The following is a 16,350-nucleotide window of genomic DNA, read 5'->3' as shown; positions in this document are numbered from 1 at the left end:
ATTGACAGAAAAGCACGTGTACCAACAAGACGGGTACAATCGATGCGTTCAATTTTGTGTTTTACCTACAAAAATAAAGTTACAAATAGAAAATACTGTATCAATATATTCAGTCAAATACATAATTAAAATTGTACATTCTTCACAACTTAATAAGGCACTTATTAGTACCAAAATTACATAGTCTCATACAAAATCATTCTTATACTTATTAACTACATGATCTATTGCTTGTTTATCCAAAGGCAGTGGTCTGCAGGCTTCTATTAGCCGCTGCATAGGCATGTATCGTCGTAAAGCGTTTGAGTGTCCAACGACTAGCAGTTTGTGCTTTGCCCGAGTTACGCTTACTGCTAAGCGACGTTGGTCGTTGAGAATCTCGCCTTCCTGAAAAGAAAATACAAATTGCAGTATTCTTATTTACGATTTTTCATATATACTTGTTTCCTCATCATTGTAACACTGTCCAACATATATAAGCTCTAATTTTTAATGTAGATACGTACGGCTGGTACAATGCTATAGCCAACCAGCTCAAGAGAAAGCAACGACATTGGGCCTGAAAGACTTTAAAAAGTTGCGAAAAAGAGGTAAGCCTTTGTTCAGAATTCTATAGAAAACGCAACGAAATTAAGATGATCCTTCGGAAGGTTAAGCCGTTGTTGGTATAGGATACTACTTACTGATGTAAGTACGTAGTCGTTACATGAGCCATGTTACAGTGCCTATAGCGGCTCAATAATAACCGTGACACCAGGGTTGCTGAGGTTGGTCATCCACCTCACAACCCACACGATAGAAGAACACTATTGAATGATCACTGACCTTAACTTTTCTGTCATCCTGACCGTCTTTCTTAGTACAAGAGAACACGATGACAGATTTGTCCCTGCCTTGGAACTGATCGACCGTGCTGCACTCTACACCCCGGTTGGACGTCGCCCGGCGGAGTAGCGACACTTGGTCGCGGTAGGGCGCTATGATCCCAATGTCTGATGGCGTTACCCCGCCCTGAAATTATAAATAAATAATAAACTTTATACGTAGCGTTATAAACAAGATAACGATACTTTTTAATCCATATGTCCTCAGCGGTGAAGGAAAACATCGTGAGGAAACCTACATTCCCGAGAAATGCATTTTCGGAGGTATGTGACCTAACCTGTGTTGGGCTGGTTTTTGCTTCGCGGGTTGGAAGGTCAGACAGACAGTCGCTTCTGTAAAAAACCGGACCTGTCAAATCTTAGGTTAGGTAAAAACGGCATAATTCTAGGAAGAAGATGATGATTAAGAGTATATTTTTACAGGTGTTGCTATTATGAATAACTTTGTTACCGCACATATCGCGGCGGCGTAACCGAGTTCTGACTACTAGTATAACTTTCATATTTATTGTTTTTTACTCTAAATGTCCCTTGTCTCTTTCGCACTAAGCGATGTACTATATCTCTGTTCTGCTGTCATACTAATCATGCTACGTTAAATATTATAGGGTACAATAGGTTCACAAATATTCGCACCTGAATTAAAGCGTCTACTAACGCCATAACAACACAGACTTCTTCATTGTTAGTACAAGTTTTATCACTGTCGGGAGATACGTCCATTGAGACCATGTCTATGAACATTGCGGCGTAAACTAGCTCTCGATTACAAGCCAATTGCAGCCACGACGGTTTATCCAATAGTTTCTGCAACAAAATAAGAGATAAGTTGGTGGTGGTGTCGTATTTATAATCGATGCGGAATAACACAATTGACAGCATGACTATTAACTCAGGCCTATTCGGGGCATGGGCGGATCCAGGAGGGGTCATGACCCCTCCCCCTGGCGACAGGGTGGGTCATGCGTGATCACTGCAATTTTATCTAATTCTCTACGGAGATAGGTTGTCTGCGACCTGGTGAACCCACCTGACGTAGAAGCTGGATCCGCTCCTGAATCGGGGCCGATTCTCTCTAAAGTGGTTCCCTCAAGTCTGCTGACGCTGTTTTAACTACTGTTTCTGGCAATCTGGGCGTCATTTATGAGCATAGAATAAGGAATAATACTACTTATACAATGGCAACTCTCTGAGCTAGGTTTAAACCCCCCCGTCTTCGTCTATGTAAAACGAGATAAATCTACAATAAGTCACGAAGATATCTAAATTGTATAGAGTTTTTTTAAAAAAAGCTAAACAGCCCTGTGGATCGTGTGACACATGTCTGAGAAAGTAAGTTTAATATGAAATATTACCGTGAAGTCGACGTCCACCCTCGCCAGCGCGACCGTGTGGCTAGCACACTTGAGTTTACCATTGTAAGCCACTTTGTTGGCGACATCAGTCAGCGCTTGGTTCATGCGGTATTGTAGGTGCATCGTGGTCGTTGCATTCTCGTTCATGAGGCGGTGGAACAAGCTGTCTTCTATGCCCAGACGTCTGGTGTGAAGACAATAACGTAAAGATTAGATAATAAATAACAACAGAATATACTCATCATCTCCAATTATACCCTTTTTCACAGAGTTCGCTTACCAATTCAATACAGTATTGGAATTTCGAAATTTCAAAGTAATTAGCGAATGAAACGATGCCATAGAATAAAGGATTATACTATGTGTAGAACGGTAATCGACCTCACCCCCTCTGGGTCGTAGTTTACTCTTAAATGGCCGTAAGCCGCTGAGGAGTAAGGGGAAGACTATCTATCTCGCTCGCACTTACAAGTTGGGCTGCACACGGTATATTTTTGTATTTTGGAATACTTCACTACAGGTGGAGTACGCACTAGACCGCGGCTGGAAAGAGGAAGCGGAGGCCTTTGCCCAGCAGTAGGATCTTGTGGGCTAGATTGGATTAGACTATGTCCATAGGCGGGGGTGGCCACTTACCAGCAGGTGGCCCGCCTGCCCGTTTTGCCGGTCATGTTTTATAAAAAAAAACTTTACCTAGCAGCGCGACTCCTGACGACGGGCGGCAGCTGGCGAGGGTCCCCCACCAACACGAACTTGTTAGCAGCCAGCAGCGGCCGCAGCACTGTGCTCTGCAGCACCTGCGTCGCCTCGTCCACGATGCACACGTCGAAGCGGCGTCGGGCGAGCATCCCGTGCGCCGCTCCTAGGCAAGTTACTCCTACTACCTCCTGTTTACAAGGAAATAACATAATTATAAGCTCACTACTACACAGTTGTGGTAGTCAGAGGTACGGTCACGAGTACACTAATATGTATACACTTTGGAACCACGTCACATTAAGTTTTTTGACAAATTTACGGTTTAATTTGTCTCACTAAATGTCAAATATGATAGTGCGACCGGGTTCTAAAGTGGGTACATTATATTGTTCATGACTGTACATCCATAGCAAGATGAACTAAGCGGCCACGCCTTCTATATAAGTAAATACATTTAAGAAAAAAAATTAAGAAAAACACGAAAAAAAAAAAAAAAAGACAAAAAAACTTGACACATTGTCGCACTTATTTGCCTTTATTAAATTTCATACAATTATTATCTTTTTTTTATTGGGTGGAAGGGAACTGGGAAACCACTGCCCTATTTGCCCTACAGAAAAAATAAAACTTCTTTTGTGTCACCTTTAAACCTGTATTTTTTTAGTAATCATAATTTATCTTTGACCTACGAAACTACCCAATTCTTACCATAGAGTCGTACAGTTCTTCGAGTTCCTTCGTATTTTGGCACTTGGCAACCAAGTTCTGCTCGCAACGGTGTAACAAACTCGCTGCCACGCGAGACGCGGAACCGAGCCTTATAACTTTAACTGATTCTGGTAACCTGAGAACGAAATTAAGAAAATATATAGAACCTCGTCTCTTTTTGAAGTCAGTTAAAAACATGGGAATTAACATAGCTGGCGAAGAGTAAGTGTATACTAAACACCACTACCCACTCTTTCGGGGATATAGGCGCGATGATATGGGCTAAAACAATACTGCTAAGAAAATGCTTTCCCTTAGCAACCAATAGAGGCATAGTAGAAAAACCATAGACTTAGATTTTATTCTCTTACTTATATCTGAAACCAAGACTCAGCGAGATTTTTCATATTTGATACAAGAAACAATTTTATTACAGATTTATTTTTATTTAACAGACTTGAAAGTAAAGAACAATCAAGATTATCGTGACGGAGTATACTTCATACCCCCTCTGGTTTGAAGGGAGATTTGTGCATAGTAGGACATATTAAGCTGCTTCTGTTATGATGATATATTCTTGAAATACCTGGAGAGGACTGTGTCGACAGCCGAATGTGTGTGCGCAGTAACAAGGACCCGCTGTTTGAGTCCAACACACAACTGTATCAGCAAGCCTATTGTCTGGGTTTTACCTGCAAAATTGAACCTTATTTCAAACGCTACTTTAAATAGTGAAATACTAGTACCTTGTGGTCGACCATGTTGAAACTTTTTCCGACTAAATAGATGATAAAAATAACAATAAATAAATTCATATGCCAATTCTTGGCTGAATGTGCTGAGACTGATGACAACACTGTAATATCTTGTAACACGCAACATTCACGAATAAATATTTTTGTATTTGTATAACTTCTATTCTTCTAGGCCTTTGCCCAGCAGTGGGACACTTTAGGCTAGATAAGATAAGATAACTTCTATGCTAAAATACGTGCACCTGCTTATCTTCCCGGTGATATTTCTAACATGATGAACCACCAAACGGGAGATAGTCTTATCAACGTCACCGTTCGGCACATGAATATCCATCTTAGGACTTCGTGTCAAAAGTGACTGCAAGTCCTATTCTTATTACCTACGGCTCTACCCCATCTCTACTCACGCATATTTTTTTATTCAACGGCGCTTCGAGCTTGAAGCCAAGCACTATGAAAAGCCCGACCTATACTTATTTAAATGGTGTGTATGCCCGCAATGTGCGAGGATCGTTCCCAACAAGATTGGCTATATAAGCCACATGCGAGCACATGAACGTCGGAATTGAAGCAGTCGCCGTAGCCGAAACCGGGTGGATCACATTATCAAGATATTGCGAGGGTCAGTTTACACATACATGAGTGTGTAGATAAGATAACACAAGTCAGAGGTATATCCATCGCAAGATGAACTAAGTACCCACACCTCACTGAGCTTTCTGTTAGGTGATAGGTGGTTAGCCGTATCGCCGTCTATAATGGTCGAGCCAACTGCTAGTGAAGGCTGCACTGTGGACTGTGTAGTCTGTCATCATAGGCCTTTACATCTTGATCAGATGATTTATACAGCGTTCTTGTGGCAACGTCTTGTATGGCTGAAAAGTCCAATATGGGAGCGGCAATAGCATCCGCACGACTGGCATTTCAGCTGAGGGGAAGTACTATCTGTAGATAAGATAAAAATAAGAATAAATCTAGTTACCAGTGCCAGGCAGTCCTTGCAGTAATGCGTAGTCCGGAGCGGAGAGAGCGTCCAGCACAGCTCTCTGTTGGTCTCTGTTCATAGGTTTCAACAGTTCAAGAACCAGTGGACCTATTTCACGAGGCAATTTACGTCGGCATCCTGGCGGTTCCTTGTCTATTATAAATCTGAAAGAGAAATTATATAAATGAAATTGGAAATGAAATAGGGGATAGTTTATGTAGTTAGTATGTTTTTGTGTGTTCTTTGTATGTTGTTGGATGGAATAATGAAGCATTAGCAACTCACTTTCTAAGTCTCGCTGACCGTTCACTGTCTTCCAACAGAACGCCAAGATTTGTCAGATTGGCGACTGTTGTAGCATACGATTCATACGTATCTATGTGGAATGATGTGTCTTTGCTTAGTCTACGACTGAGATCTCTGGGAAATAAATAAAAACAAGGAGATATTTTTGTTTTTATAGCACTTACCCGTGCTTAGGGAAACTCACAAAGAGAAAATTTTAATCGAAAAATAAATCTGATTCGGACGGGACTTGAACTCGCAGCTCTTGTTAAGACGGGACAAATAAATAAATTACAAAACGAAGACTAAAGATAATACCAGGTTTAAAATATAGAGCGTGTCACGAAAGAAGTCTAGCGGCGCTAGTGTCGCTGATTTTGCATAGAAATATAACAACTTGTCAATTAATTCTAGTAAAAGCTGTGGACTTCGTTCGTGTCTTGGACTTAATTTTAAACCTGGTTTTATCTTAGTCTTCGTTTTGTAATGAGGAAATCATGAGATTGTTTGACTGTGTTTTGTGCCCGCCAAAAAAGCTTTGGCACTGGCTTATTCAATATTATTTCTCCAATAAGATCGATTTAAAGCCGTTTGTCCCAGAAGGAGAGTAAAGTGAGTTATTCTATTCTTATGCGTTACTAAACTCTTATAAAGATATTCAATAATCGTCAAAGCATTTATGAATGAAATATTCCCTACAAAATTGTCGTGTCGTAATATATTGATAACTTACCTCTCCAATATTATGCCGATTTCTCTCTCCTTAGCCACAGCTATGACGCCCGCGGCGATCCACGGTCGACTGTCGATACTTACTATAGAAAATTCACCCTCTTGGGGACCACTTATTGCTTTACTATTACTATTTAAAGTTTCTGAAATAAAGTCCAAAATAACAAATTGGTTTTATGATTTCTTCTTTATTTGTACAGATGATTTTATACATGTTTTTTTTTTTCACTTTATTAGGGTCACCAAACAATTACAGAACAGAAAACTTCTTAAGGTAAGGCCTGGAATGACATATTATAGATTTTCTTACCAATTTCTCTGACTTGTCTATTAAATACATGAAGATATCTATCTCCGGATGCTTCTACTGATTTTAGTTTTAAATTCGCTGAGCATGTGCCTCGTTTTGACCTGAAAATATCATTTGTACAGATGTAATAACATCGGACGAAACTTGGAATCCTTTAAATCCAAGTTAAATGTAATTCTATGTTTAGGCTTTTGCAAAATGTATGTGGATTTCAAACTACAACTAGAAGGGTATATTTATAGTGGCGTCAATGGTGCTGATCCCAGCAGACACCTCCTAATATCGGGTTATACGCCAACAACGTTCCTAAACCATAGCCTAAAATTTACATGTGTTCCATACATTTTTAGCCTATCGATTACCCGTTCTTTTTATATTCTGCGGATTAGAAAAAGACAGGTATAATTTTAAATAACGCCAGGAAGATGATAACTTTATCCTCACCTTTTCTCGACACTGTCAGTCCACAGAGCATGTAAAGGCGCGGATTTCATCTGCTCTCGCTCCTCCATACGAAGCAACGCCGTCCAATGCAGAAAGTACTCTATATGTTGAGGTGTAAGGTGTCCTAACGCTTGCTCCCGTAGTTTAACTAGTGGATGAGAGTCTGAGACACTTGGGCCTTCTGTGTGCCTAGAAAAAATAACGAGTTCCTTGTGGTCTTAATATTAGAGCACATGCTAGACTAGGGTATCAGGCTAAGATTCAAGCAGGACTTCAGGTCTACTCCTAGTCACCTCAAAGAGAACGGAGACAATCGTACGATAAGGCACCAAAACACTGTCTGATGGCTTGTTCCAAACGTTCTAGAGATGATAAACAGCACAAGATCGGAAAGGAAAGTCCAATGCACCAATGATTTTTAATGGATGACGCCTAAAAAGGATCTAAAGGAAACAACATAACTCCGTTCCCAATTTTATTACAAACAATTAAAAAAATCACCAAATATAAACCCTATTTCTTAGGAGCGATCAGTCCATTCATCATATCGAATGTGTTGCCATCGGGTGCAACTGTTATTTCGCCTTGAGGAGTCTTCACTAGCAGCCAACCCGCGGAATCCACCCCCGAAATTATTCCTTGCATTGTATCTGACCTTTCTTCGCTTTTGATTCGTATCTCTTCATTACTATGTAACCAATACCTGTAGTAGTTTTCTAAGAAGAATTCTATCCCACTTTCTGACGTTATATAGTCTAGAATCCGTTCTAGTTCCGAGCAATATTTAGCTAAGAAACTTTCTGTAGAAATCTTCTCAAGACTTTTGTTATGTTTACTATTGTACTCTTCAATAATGCTGTTAACACAATTAGTCGGAACTGTATTAGAGATGTTTACTCCCGTACCTATACTAATTATGACATCATCAAGCATACAACTGGCCGTGGTAACAATACCACCGATTTTGACGTCACGACCGTAGTAAATATCGTTGGGCCATTTGATTCTAATATCCAATTCTGAATACTCTCCCTTTCGTATTGCAAGCACTACTGCTAAGGCGGCAATGTGTTGTACTAAAGGTAAAGTAGGAGATAGCTTTTGCCAGATTTGTATTGTAATGGCTGCTTGGCCGAAAGGTGATATCCAGTTGTTGCAACGTCTACCGCAGCCATTTAATTGTTTGCTCGCTACTATAGCTACCCCATGAGCTAAGGATTCCTTACTTAATTCCATTGTTGACGTCAATACATTGGAATATATAAGCATACGACCAATTTTCTTTGACGTTAGTTTTGCGAAGTATTCTTCGTGGTTGAAATCCTCAGGGTTTTTATTAAAGTAAATAGGTAAAAAGGTTTTCGAAGGTGACTTCAAAAACGTATCTCCTTCAAAGCACCATTGTATCATCAAATCATTTGCTTTTTGAATATGTTTCTCGTTTGGACACCAACCTTTTATTAAAGCCAGTTTTTGATTATTGTCTCCCAAGAAATAACCAGGAGTATATTCTATAGTTTCTTGTAGGTTCTTTGTGTGAAGTTTTAGAACGTCTCTGAAAAGTTTGTGGAGAATTTGTAGTTGGATTTCATCTGATTTCTTTTCACTGATTTCAGATTCTAAATATAATTGAGAGAAAAGTGCAATCCCATTGGTTTTTGAATCTGTCACTTGGATTAACCAAGGGGTATTATGTGCTTCTTCTGAAGAAAGAACTTCATCCTTCAGGTTACATCCTTTGAACTTTTGTTCGGTAGATTCATTTAATATTTCATTGTTTTTTAAAACATTAATAATCATTTCAACCGAGTGCCATTTGTCGTAAGTAAAGGGTAATTTTTCTTCTTTACCTTCAAAAATATATTTAGGTAGTAAAGTTTGTATAAAATCTGAGTGCAAAGCAAAAATTGTGCCTCCTTGTTGGAAATATTCCAGCAGTAAAAGTCCATTTTCTCCAATATTGCCTATGATACACAATAAAGCACATTTTCCTTTCCAAACACCGCTCGTTAATATATCTTTAGATATAGGATATATAGTATATCTATCGTAATCTACAACTTTTTTCAGAGTAACTTCAAACTCTCTAGTTGTTTTTTCATCTTCAGAATATATTAAAATATCTGGCGAACTTTTATGGAATGTCTTTGGAGTGTTTAGTTTGTTTTCAGTCATTTTATCTTCATAAATACGTTTGGTGATACACTTTTGTGAAATTAACGCACAAACATTGCACTTTTTCTTGATCTAAAATACAATTTCAAACTTTAATCAAATTGTTTACTATTTGTTGAAAGTTAACCTCTGCTTAATAATGACGTAATTGAATCTTTTAGCTGCTATAGGCAGCGGTTTGCTAGACGATAACGAGCCAAGTAAGCGGCTGGAAGAGTTAAAATCCTTACGCGGTAACTTTGAACGGAAATATTATGCTGTTTACATTGACCCCGTACATGCTGTTAAATATTTTGTTGGTACCTAGAAAAACCTATCTGTATTTATCTATCATAAGATGTAGTAGTCTTACCAAAGATGTAGGGAGCAAATTGTGAGGTATGGACACTTGGAGCAGGCGTTGTGATGATGCACCGGCTCTGGCAACTTCTGTTGAAGGACGCCCACCGCTTCTTCGATGTCCGTTACTTGTTCTGTAAAGAGATACGTACGACGTTTGTGATTGTTTCGATCGATTTACCAAGAATTAACTTATAATATCAAATATACTTCATTGCGTAATAAACATACAAACATAACACTTACACTGTGTTACGTTTTGTGTTAAAACACTTTTTTAACGTGGTTTTTTTGAAGGTTTACCTCAAATGGCATTAACTACTCACGTCACGACTACAAAAAAGTAACTTAATAGTAAAGTTGCAAGAGTAAAGCCAAACAATCTCTTCGACAGCCTTTGATAGAGTGTACATATTGCAGTGTAGCGCAAATAAATAGGAATTTATCTGTGCGCACAGTGAACTCAGTGAAGCGTGGGTACTCATTTCATCTTGCTGTGCATGTAGTACCTCTGACTAGACCGATTGATAATGTAGTCGTGAGCTTACGTGATGTGTTATACTTAAGTAAGAATAATTGTTCAGAAAAGTTGAAGTTAAGTTGTTGCCGACATTAACCAAACGACGACGTTTTCTGATAAAAAGACATGCAAACAAAAGCCATTAATCAAGAATTTAATTAAATTGACATGATAATCACTTAATCGGTATAACTCACCAGGGTCAATATCCTGCGGTCCAACGGCAAGGTGACGCACGAGTTGGTTCCGTAGCATCAGCAGGTCTCGCCTCTCCGGGTAACCGCAGCTCACTTGGCGGAGGTCCACACGCTCCCTGCACGGAACCCATTAGAAAACTAGGTTTAGACAGAGAGAGAGAGAGAGAGAGAGAGAGAGAGAGAGGGAGAGAGGGAGAGTCACCGCTATTGCGTTTCTATGTAGTGAGTAGAAGATTAATAACATTAACATCCTGTATCTGATAGATGGGGATATCCATCATTTAGCCGCTCCAGAAAAGCAGGTTTAGATAGAGACAGAGAGGGGGTGAGAGGGGGGGGGGGAGAGAGAGAGAGAGAGAGAGAGAGAGAGAGAGTTACCACTATTGCGTGTCAATGTAGAAGATTAATAACATTAATCAGGATGTAGTGTTTATACATTAATTATTTCGCCGCTCCATGGCTATGTAAATAACACTTTAACGTAGACACTTTTATGTACTTTCATGATTTACTGTTATTTTTCTTATTGGCTTGGTCAATAAGAGTTTTATATTGTATTGTAAAGAAGGCGAAACAGTTTAGAAAGTATAAGTTTTGTTTTTGTTTGTGGTGAGACAGAAGGATGCTCACTTCAAGTAGAGTAGCAGGCCGCTCTGTGCCGCTGTGGTTGGGTCCTGCCCTCGTTGCAGGCTCAGCATCATATTGTACAGCACCAGCTGCCCGCGGTGCTCCGCCGACACTGACGCGCGGCCGCTCTTGATTTCTAGCGGGACTGTACTGCGTTCGCGACCTGATCACATCATGAAAATTATATGTAGTAAAGTAAAACTACTTTGACAGTAGAAAAATCCAATACAAATCCAACAGAAAAAATTCGTTTTGGCGTTTCATAAAAAGTATCTCATTTGTCCTATTTGAAACTACAGTAACAAAGTTCATACTGTTTCATAATTTTGTAATAATGGCCTTTGAAGAGAAATATTATCTCTACTGAAGTATGAGGATGACCAATTAATAAAAATAAATTAATCTTTTTTTTGTGTTTTCGTTGCAACAAAAAAAATAACAAAAATATACCTTAGTAACAAGACCAATAAATATAATACATACAGGGTGTTAGTGACATCGTAACGAATGCTCAGGGGGATGATTCAGACCATGATTCTGAGTTAATATCAAGTGGAATTTCCTGTCGGAAAATTTTGTGTTTTCAATTTTTTTTAGTTATTTTCAGTTCCATACTTTTGCGACGGGAAATTCCACTTGATATCAACTCAGAATCATGGTCTGAATCATCCCTCGAAGTTTTCGTTACGATGTCACTAACACCCTACCCCCCAACGCAGCCTTCCCTCAATCAACCGTACGGCGTATGAAGTATACTCCTCTACCGTGCTTCGGAAGGCACTGTTACGCCGTTGGTACCAGGCTACTAGCCCAAACACCACCAATGAAAATAATACCGTTCAAAAATACCTTTGCGGTCGTGTATAGTGACTTGTAAAGTAGCATCAATTTTCCCTTTCAGGCCAAGTTGCGGGCAGCAAATATTTTCTTCAATATCTAACACCTTGTCTATATGGCCATTCCACTGATCTTTCTGTGGTTGCTGAAATAAAAAACCGATGTTGAATCGGAGGATGTCCGATTGTATGTCTCTCTCTCTATAATGTACATTATAACTTCGCCATTTCTTTTTTTACCAAATGAGTAATTTTTCAGTCTCTGTACCGTTTCGATTTTCGAAACCTTTTATCTTCCTTTTCCCTTTCATTTCTTGCCCTTCTTTTCAATATTTTATGAAGGTATGAAAAAAACTCAGTTCTCTCTCTTCCTTACCTTACTAAGAGGAGATTTAGCTACATAAGTCTGCATGAAGTCAGCCAATGGTTGGAGGTATATCTGCATAGTAGAGCTCGCTTCTTCTTCACTAAGTCCCGAGTCGTAGAGCATTTGTACGGAATCCTTTATGATACTGTCTGCTTCTGTGCGTAGTTTTGCATAGTCCATGATGTTTTGTGTGAGAGCTTTTTGCACTAACTCGTGAATTAATATTCCTATTGTCATCTAAAAAGAAAATTTTGAGTTGTTACTGAAATATGATATGCCCAGTTAACAGAGACTTCTGCCTATAAAACCTAATATTTGTATGTATGTATGCTTGTTTCTGTAGGTACGTGTAAATGAAGAGAGCGTAGTAATAGACAGAAGCCCACAAGATCAGAGGGGTGGAAAAAGGCCACATCGAAGCAATTCATCTAAAAAAAGCAATATTGCATTTTAACATTTGTTTGCATGGCTCAGTTACTTTTATATGCGCAAATATCAAATTGCAATATTGCTTTTTTAGATGAATTGTTTCGATATGGCCTTTTTAATCCCCCTGTAGCCAGTAGCAAAAAATATACTATAGGCTGTCGTTTTCAAACTAATCCAGAGAATAAGTATTGTTCACAAACATTTAAGATTAGCATATTCTCACGATATTATATTTTTAAATTAAAATCGAAGCAAATGGAATTTCATACTCTCTGCTTGTGCCCGCTATTTCCCATAAGCGTAAACTATGTGTTTCATAATAAAAAGAAAAAGTAACTAAGTAAATGTTTGTACAATAGTATAATCAATTACTCACAGCATTATTCCCGGCGTCTATTCCCCGCCATCGCTCTTGTAAAACCGCCTTCCTCTTACAAAACACCCCGGCGACGACACTGGTGGACGACATCAGGTGGTCGGGTCGTAAGGAGATCAGCCCTGCAGCGTTGCCCACGTAGAACTGACCAGAGGAGTTGCGAGAGGCGATCACACTGATCACTTCGCCGGGAGATATCGGCGTGTCTAGCCTGAGAAGTACTTAATATTATTAAAGATGGTTACCGTCCTTCACTAGGCAAAGGAAATCAAACCAGGGGGGTCTAAAATGGCCACATTCAAGTAATTCAGCTAAGAACCAATATTGCAATTTAAAAGGGCAATATTGCTATTTGACATTTGTTGACATGGCGCACTTACTTTTACATGCGCAAATATTTGCAATATTGCCTTTTTAGATGAATTGTTTCTATGTTGCCTTTTAAACCTCCAGACATTATTAGACCTAACCTGAGAAGCAATAAATGTTATTAAAAAAATGCTTTTCTTAGGTCACCGTAGGGCGCAGTTTTTCCATGGATGTAGCAAAAAGTTGTTGGAGAAACTGCTTTTCTAATTCCTCATCTTTACACATAACATAACAACTTGAAGATACTTATAATTTACTATATACATCAATGCCTAAAACTGTTTATGTTTAAAAACCTGTTTTTTTATGATATGACATAACATTTTTTTTAATTTTCATTAGCTTTAGTGACTCAATAAAACATCCCATTCCACATACCATACTCCTTCAACATAGCAAGTGCCCCTGTTGCTGCTGGCATTCTTCAGTCTGAGTTCCAGTCTGCCCTGATGCTGTGTCACCGACAGTACTTCACACCTCTGCATGATTGACAGGTCCAAGTCTTCAGCACAATCCTGAAGGAGACCATACTTTTTTGTAGACATTAATTATACAGGGTGTTAGTGACATCGTAACGAAAACTTTGAGGGGTGGTTCAGGCCATGATTCTGAGTTGATATCAAGTAGAAATTTCCGTCGCAAAAGTATGGATTGGAAAATAATTAAAAAGAAAAGAAAAATTTTCATGAATTTTTTGACACGAAATTCCACTTGATATCAACTCAGAATCATGGTCTGAACCATCCCCCTCAGTATTCGTTACGGTGTCACTAACACCCATACCTACTTATATGGCTACCGTATGTACTTGTACGGGGTGTAAGTGTCATCGTAACGAATACTGAGAGGGATGATTCGTCTGAATATTCTGAGTTAATATCAAGTGGAATTTTCCATCGCAAAAGTATAGAATTGAAAATAATTTAAAAAAACTAAAAAAAAATCATGAATTTTGCGACGGAAAATTCCACTTGATTTTAACTCAGAATCATGGTCTGAATCATCCCCCTCAGTATTCGTTACGATGTCACTAACACCCAGTATTATATATTTTTAAGCCTATTGAACATTAAAGCAAATGTTCTAGGGGGTTAAAAAAGCAATATTGCTATTTAACATTTCTTGACATTACGCACTTACTTTTATATACACAAATGTCAAATTGCAATATTGATTTTTAGGTATATTAAACCCTGTTAAAAATGCCACATAGAAGCAATAAATTTAAAAAGCAATTTTCTATCATAAATCAATAAAGTTGTGAATTAAAATAACATTTGCTGCTCACTTGTAAGCTTAATTCGTTTATATTTATTGATAGTTTAGATAGAAAACATATGTCATAACAAAAAAAAAGAACTTTTATAAGACTAAATACAAATGTTCTTTTTTAGTTTTGGAATTGCACCAATTACTTTTAAAACATTTTTTATGATTCCTGACCAGCAACTTAGGTTTCTTTATCCTAAAATGGGTAAGCTTATATCTGAAAGTATCAAATTAGTTATATATGATATTGTACTTGCTATATTTATTTGCATGTTGTATGCAGACAAAAGCAGTATAAAGAAAACAGACTATACAGATGGGCTTAATATAAAATCTAAGATCCTACTATTTTATGGTACTATTTCAAATACAATACCTCAGCAACATCATCAAAATCCCACTGGTCACCAAACCCGTCAAGAGTTCCAGGACTGAACTCGAGGGTTTTAACAGTGGAGCCACTCTTAGATGGAGACAGCTCATTGTGACCAACTTTATCAGGAGTTCTTAAAGAAATTATTCTGGCAGTTTGCAGTTCTCCAACTGTAACATAATAAAGTTTTAGATGAAATAATATTTTTTATATCTATTGAAGTTATGCAGTAAATAATTTAAAGATAATATTAGTATAGGACAACTTTTTCCTATTATTATGATACCACATCAGATTTGGATTCAATAAATTCAAACTTTACCATTATAAAATATATTGAAAATAATATTACCTTTTGCAGGGCTTTTCTTTGGGGTTCTATCATTTTTGATATCTTTATCACAGTCATCAAATTGTAAAATCTTTTTAGGAGTAATTTTTTTTTCAACATGATTGTCTTGTTCTATACAGCTTGATTTATGATCACTGGCACTATTACAGCTTATTTGACTATTATTTCCTTCATCTCTATTTGCTGTAATTTTTATAGGAGTCAGTGGCAATCTATCTTTTACTCCCATTTTACTATTTTGAGAATCTTCACTATTTGCATTAAGATCATCATTTTTCTTAGGAGACAGTTGAATCCTGCCGTGATTTTCCTTCATTGGTGACTTTTTAATCAATCCATTCTTTAAAGGAGACTTTTGTGTACTATCAGCATTACATTTAAGCTTTTTTGAAGTGTATACCCTATTATCCTGTCTAGAATTCGTACTTAAATCATTATCGGTGCAATCATCACCAACAAATTCCATGCTATCTAAGATTACTGGCGAAGATGCCTTTCTTTTGATACATGTTTTCTCCACTCCATTTACTTGGGAAGACTGGCTTTTAGCGGGAACATTTTTCGGATTCTGCGAGGCAGTTGCATTGGCCTGCTTGAAAAACTGCGTAATGGGTTTTTGGTTCTTCGGAGGAGCAGCCTGTTGAGACTGAAAACAGGACAACTGGTAAGTGACATTGTTTGTTAAAAATAAATACTGTACACGAAGGAAACTATACCTTTTTTAGACTCAATATTTTAGGCATCTTGTACTGCACTTTGCATGATCAGAAAGAGTTCACGAATTATAATAAAAGCATAAAACTGTAAGGCAAATCACAAGTGGGTAAAAATCCCGCGCTACATAGCTGTCGTATTTTTAAATTTGACCATGGATTTGACATTCTTTTTTTTTATGACACACATATTCACGCCAGCAAGCCCAGGCAAGAAAAGACTGCAAGTTTGTTAATTATAGCAACACAAA

General features: G+C 38.1%; 1 protein-coding gene across 1 annotated transcript; it reads right to left on the bottom strand.

The window, feature by feature from the left end:
- Positions 1-86: 86 nt before the first annotated feature.
- Positions 87-16,255, bottom strand: LOC126375977 (DNA replication ATP-dependent helicase/nuclease DNA2). The gene is made up of 22 exons (XM_050023105.1): positions 16,103-16,255; positions 15,387-16,032; positions 15,038-15,204; positions 13,771-13,907; positions 13,024-13,234; positions 12,228-12,455; positions 11,865-11,997; positions 11,019-11,178; positions 10,389-10,504; positions 9,685-9,805; positions 7,158-7,346; positions 6,714-6,814; positions 6,405-6,546; positions 5,672-5,806; positions 5,384-5,550; positions 4,233-4,338; positions 3,647-3,782; positions 2,933-3,126; positions 2,240-2,423; positions 1,521-1,691; positions 826-1,011; positions 87-387 (listed from the first exon to the last, which is right to left on the bottom strand). The coding sequence occupies exons 1-22, from the start codon at positions 16,127-16,129 to the stop codon at positions 187-189; spliced, it is 3,858 nt and encodes a 1,285-aa protein (XP_049879062.1). The 5' UTR covers positions 16,130-16,255; the 3' UTR covers positions 87-186.
- Between the last annotated feature and the right edge of the window lie 95 nt (positions 16,256-16,350).

Source organism: Pectinophora gossypiella, chromosome 20 (genome assembly GCF_024362695.1).
Source record: "Pectinophora gossypiella chromosome 20, ilPecGoss1.1, whole genome shotgun sequence".
NCBI classification, from domain to species: Eukaryota; Metazoa; Arthropoda; class Insecta; order Lepidoptera; family Gelechiidae; genus Pectinophora; species Pectinophora gossypiella.
Note: the sequence above shows the minus strand (reverse complement) of the source record. Positions and strands in the feature narration are given on the sequence as shown.

Coding starts and splice junctions, on each gene's coding strand:
- LOC126375977 (XM_050023105.1), bottom strand. CDS start 16,129: ATGCCTAAAATATTGAGTCTAAAAAAG. Junction 10,505..11,018: donor GGCCTGCTACTCTACTTGAA/GTGAGCATCCTT, acceptor GGTTCCGTGCAG/GGAGCGTGTGGACCTCCGCC. Junction 7,347..9,684: donor ATTTGCTCCCTACATCTTTG/GTAAGACTACTA, acceptor TATTTTTTCTAG/GCACACAGAAGGCCCAAGTG.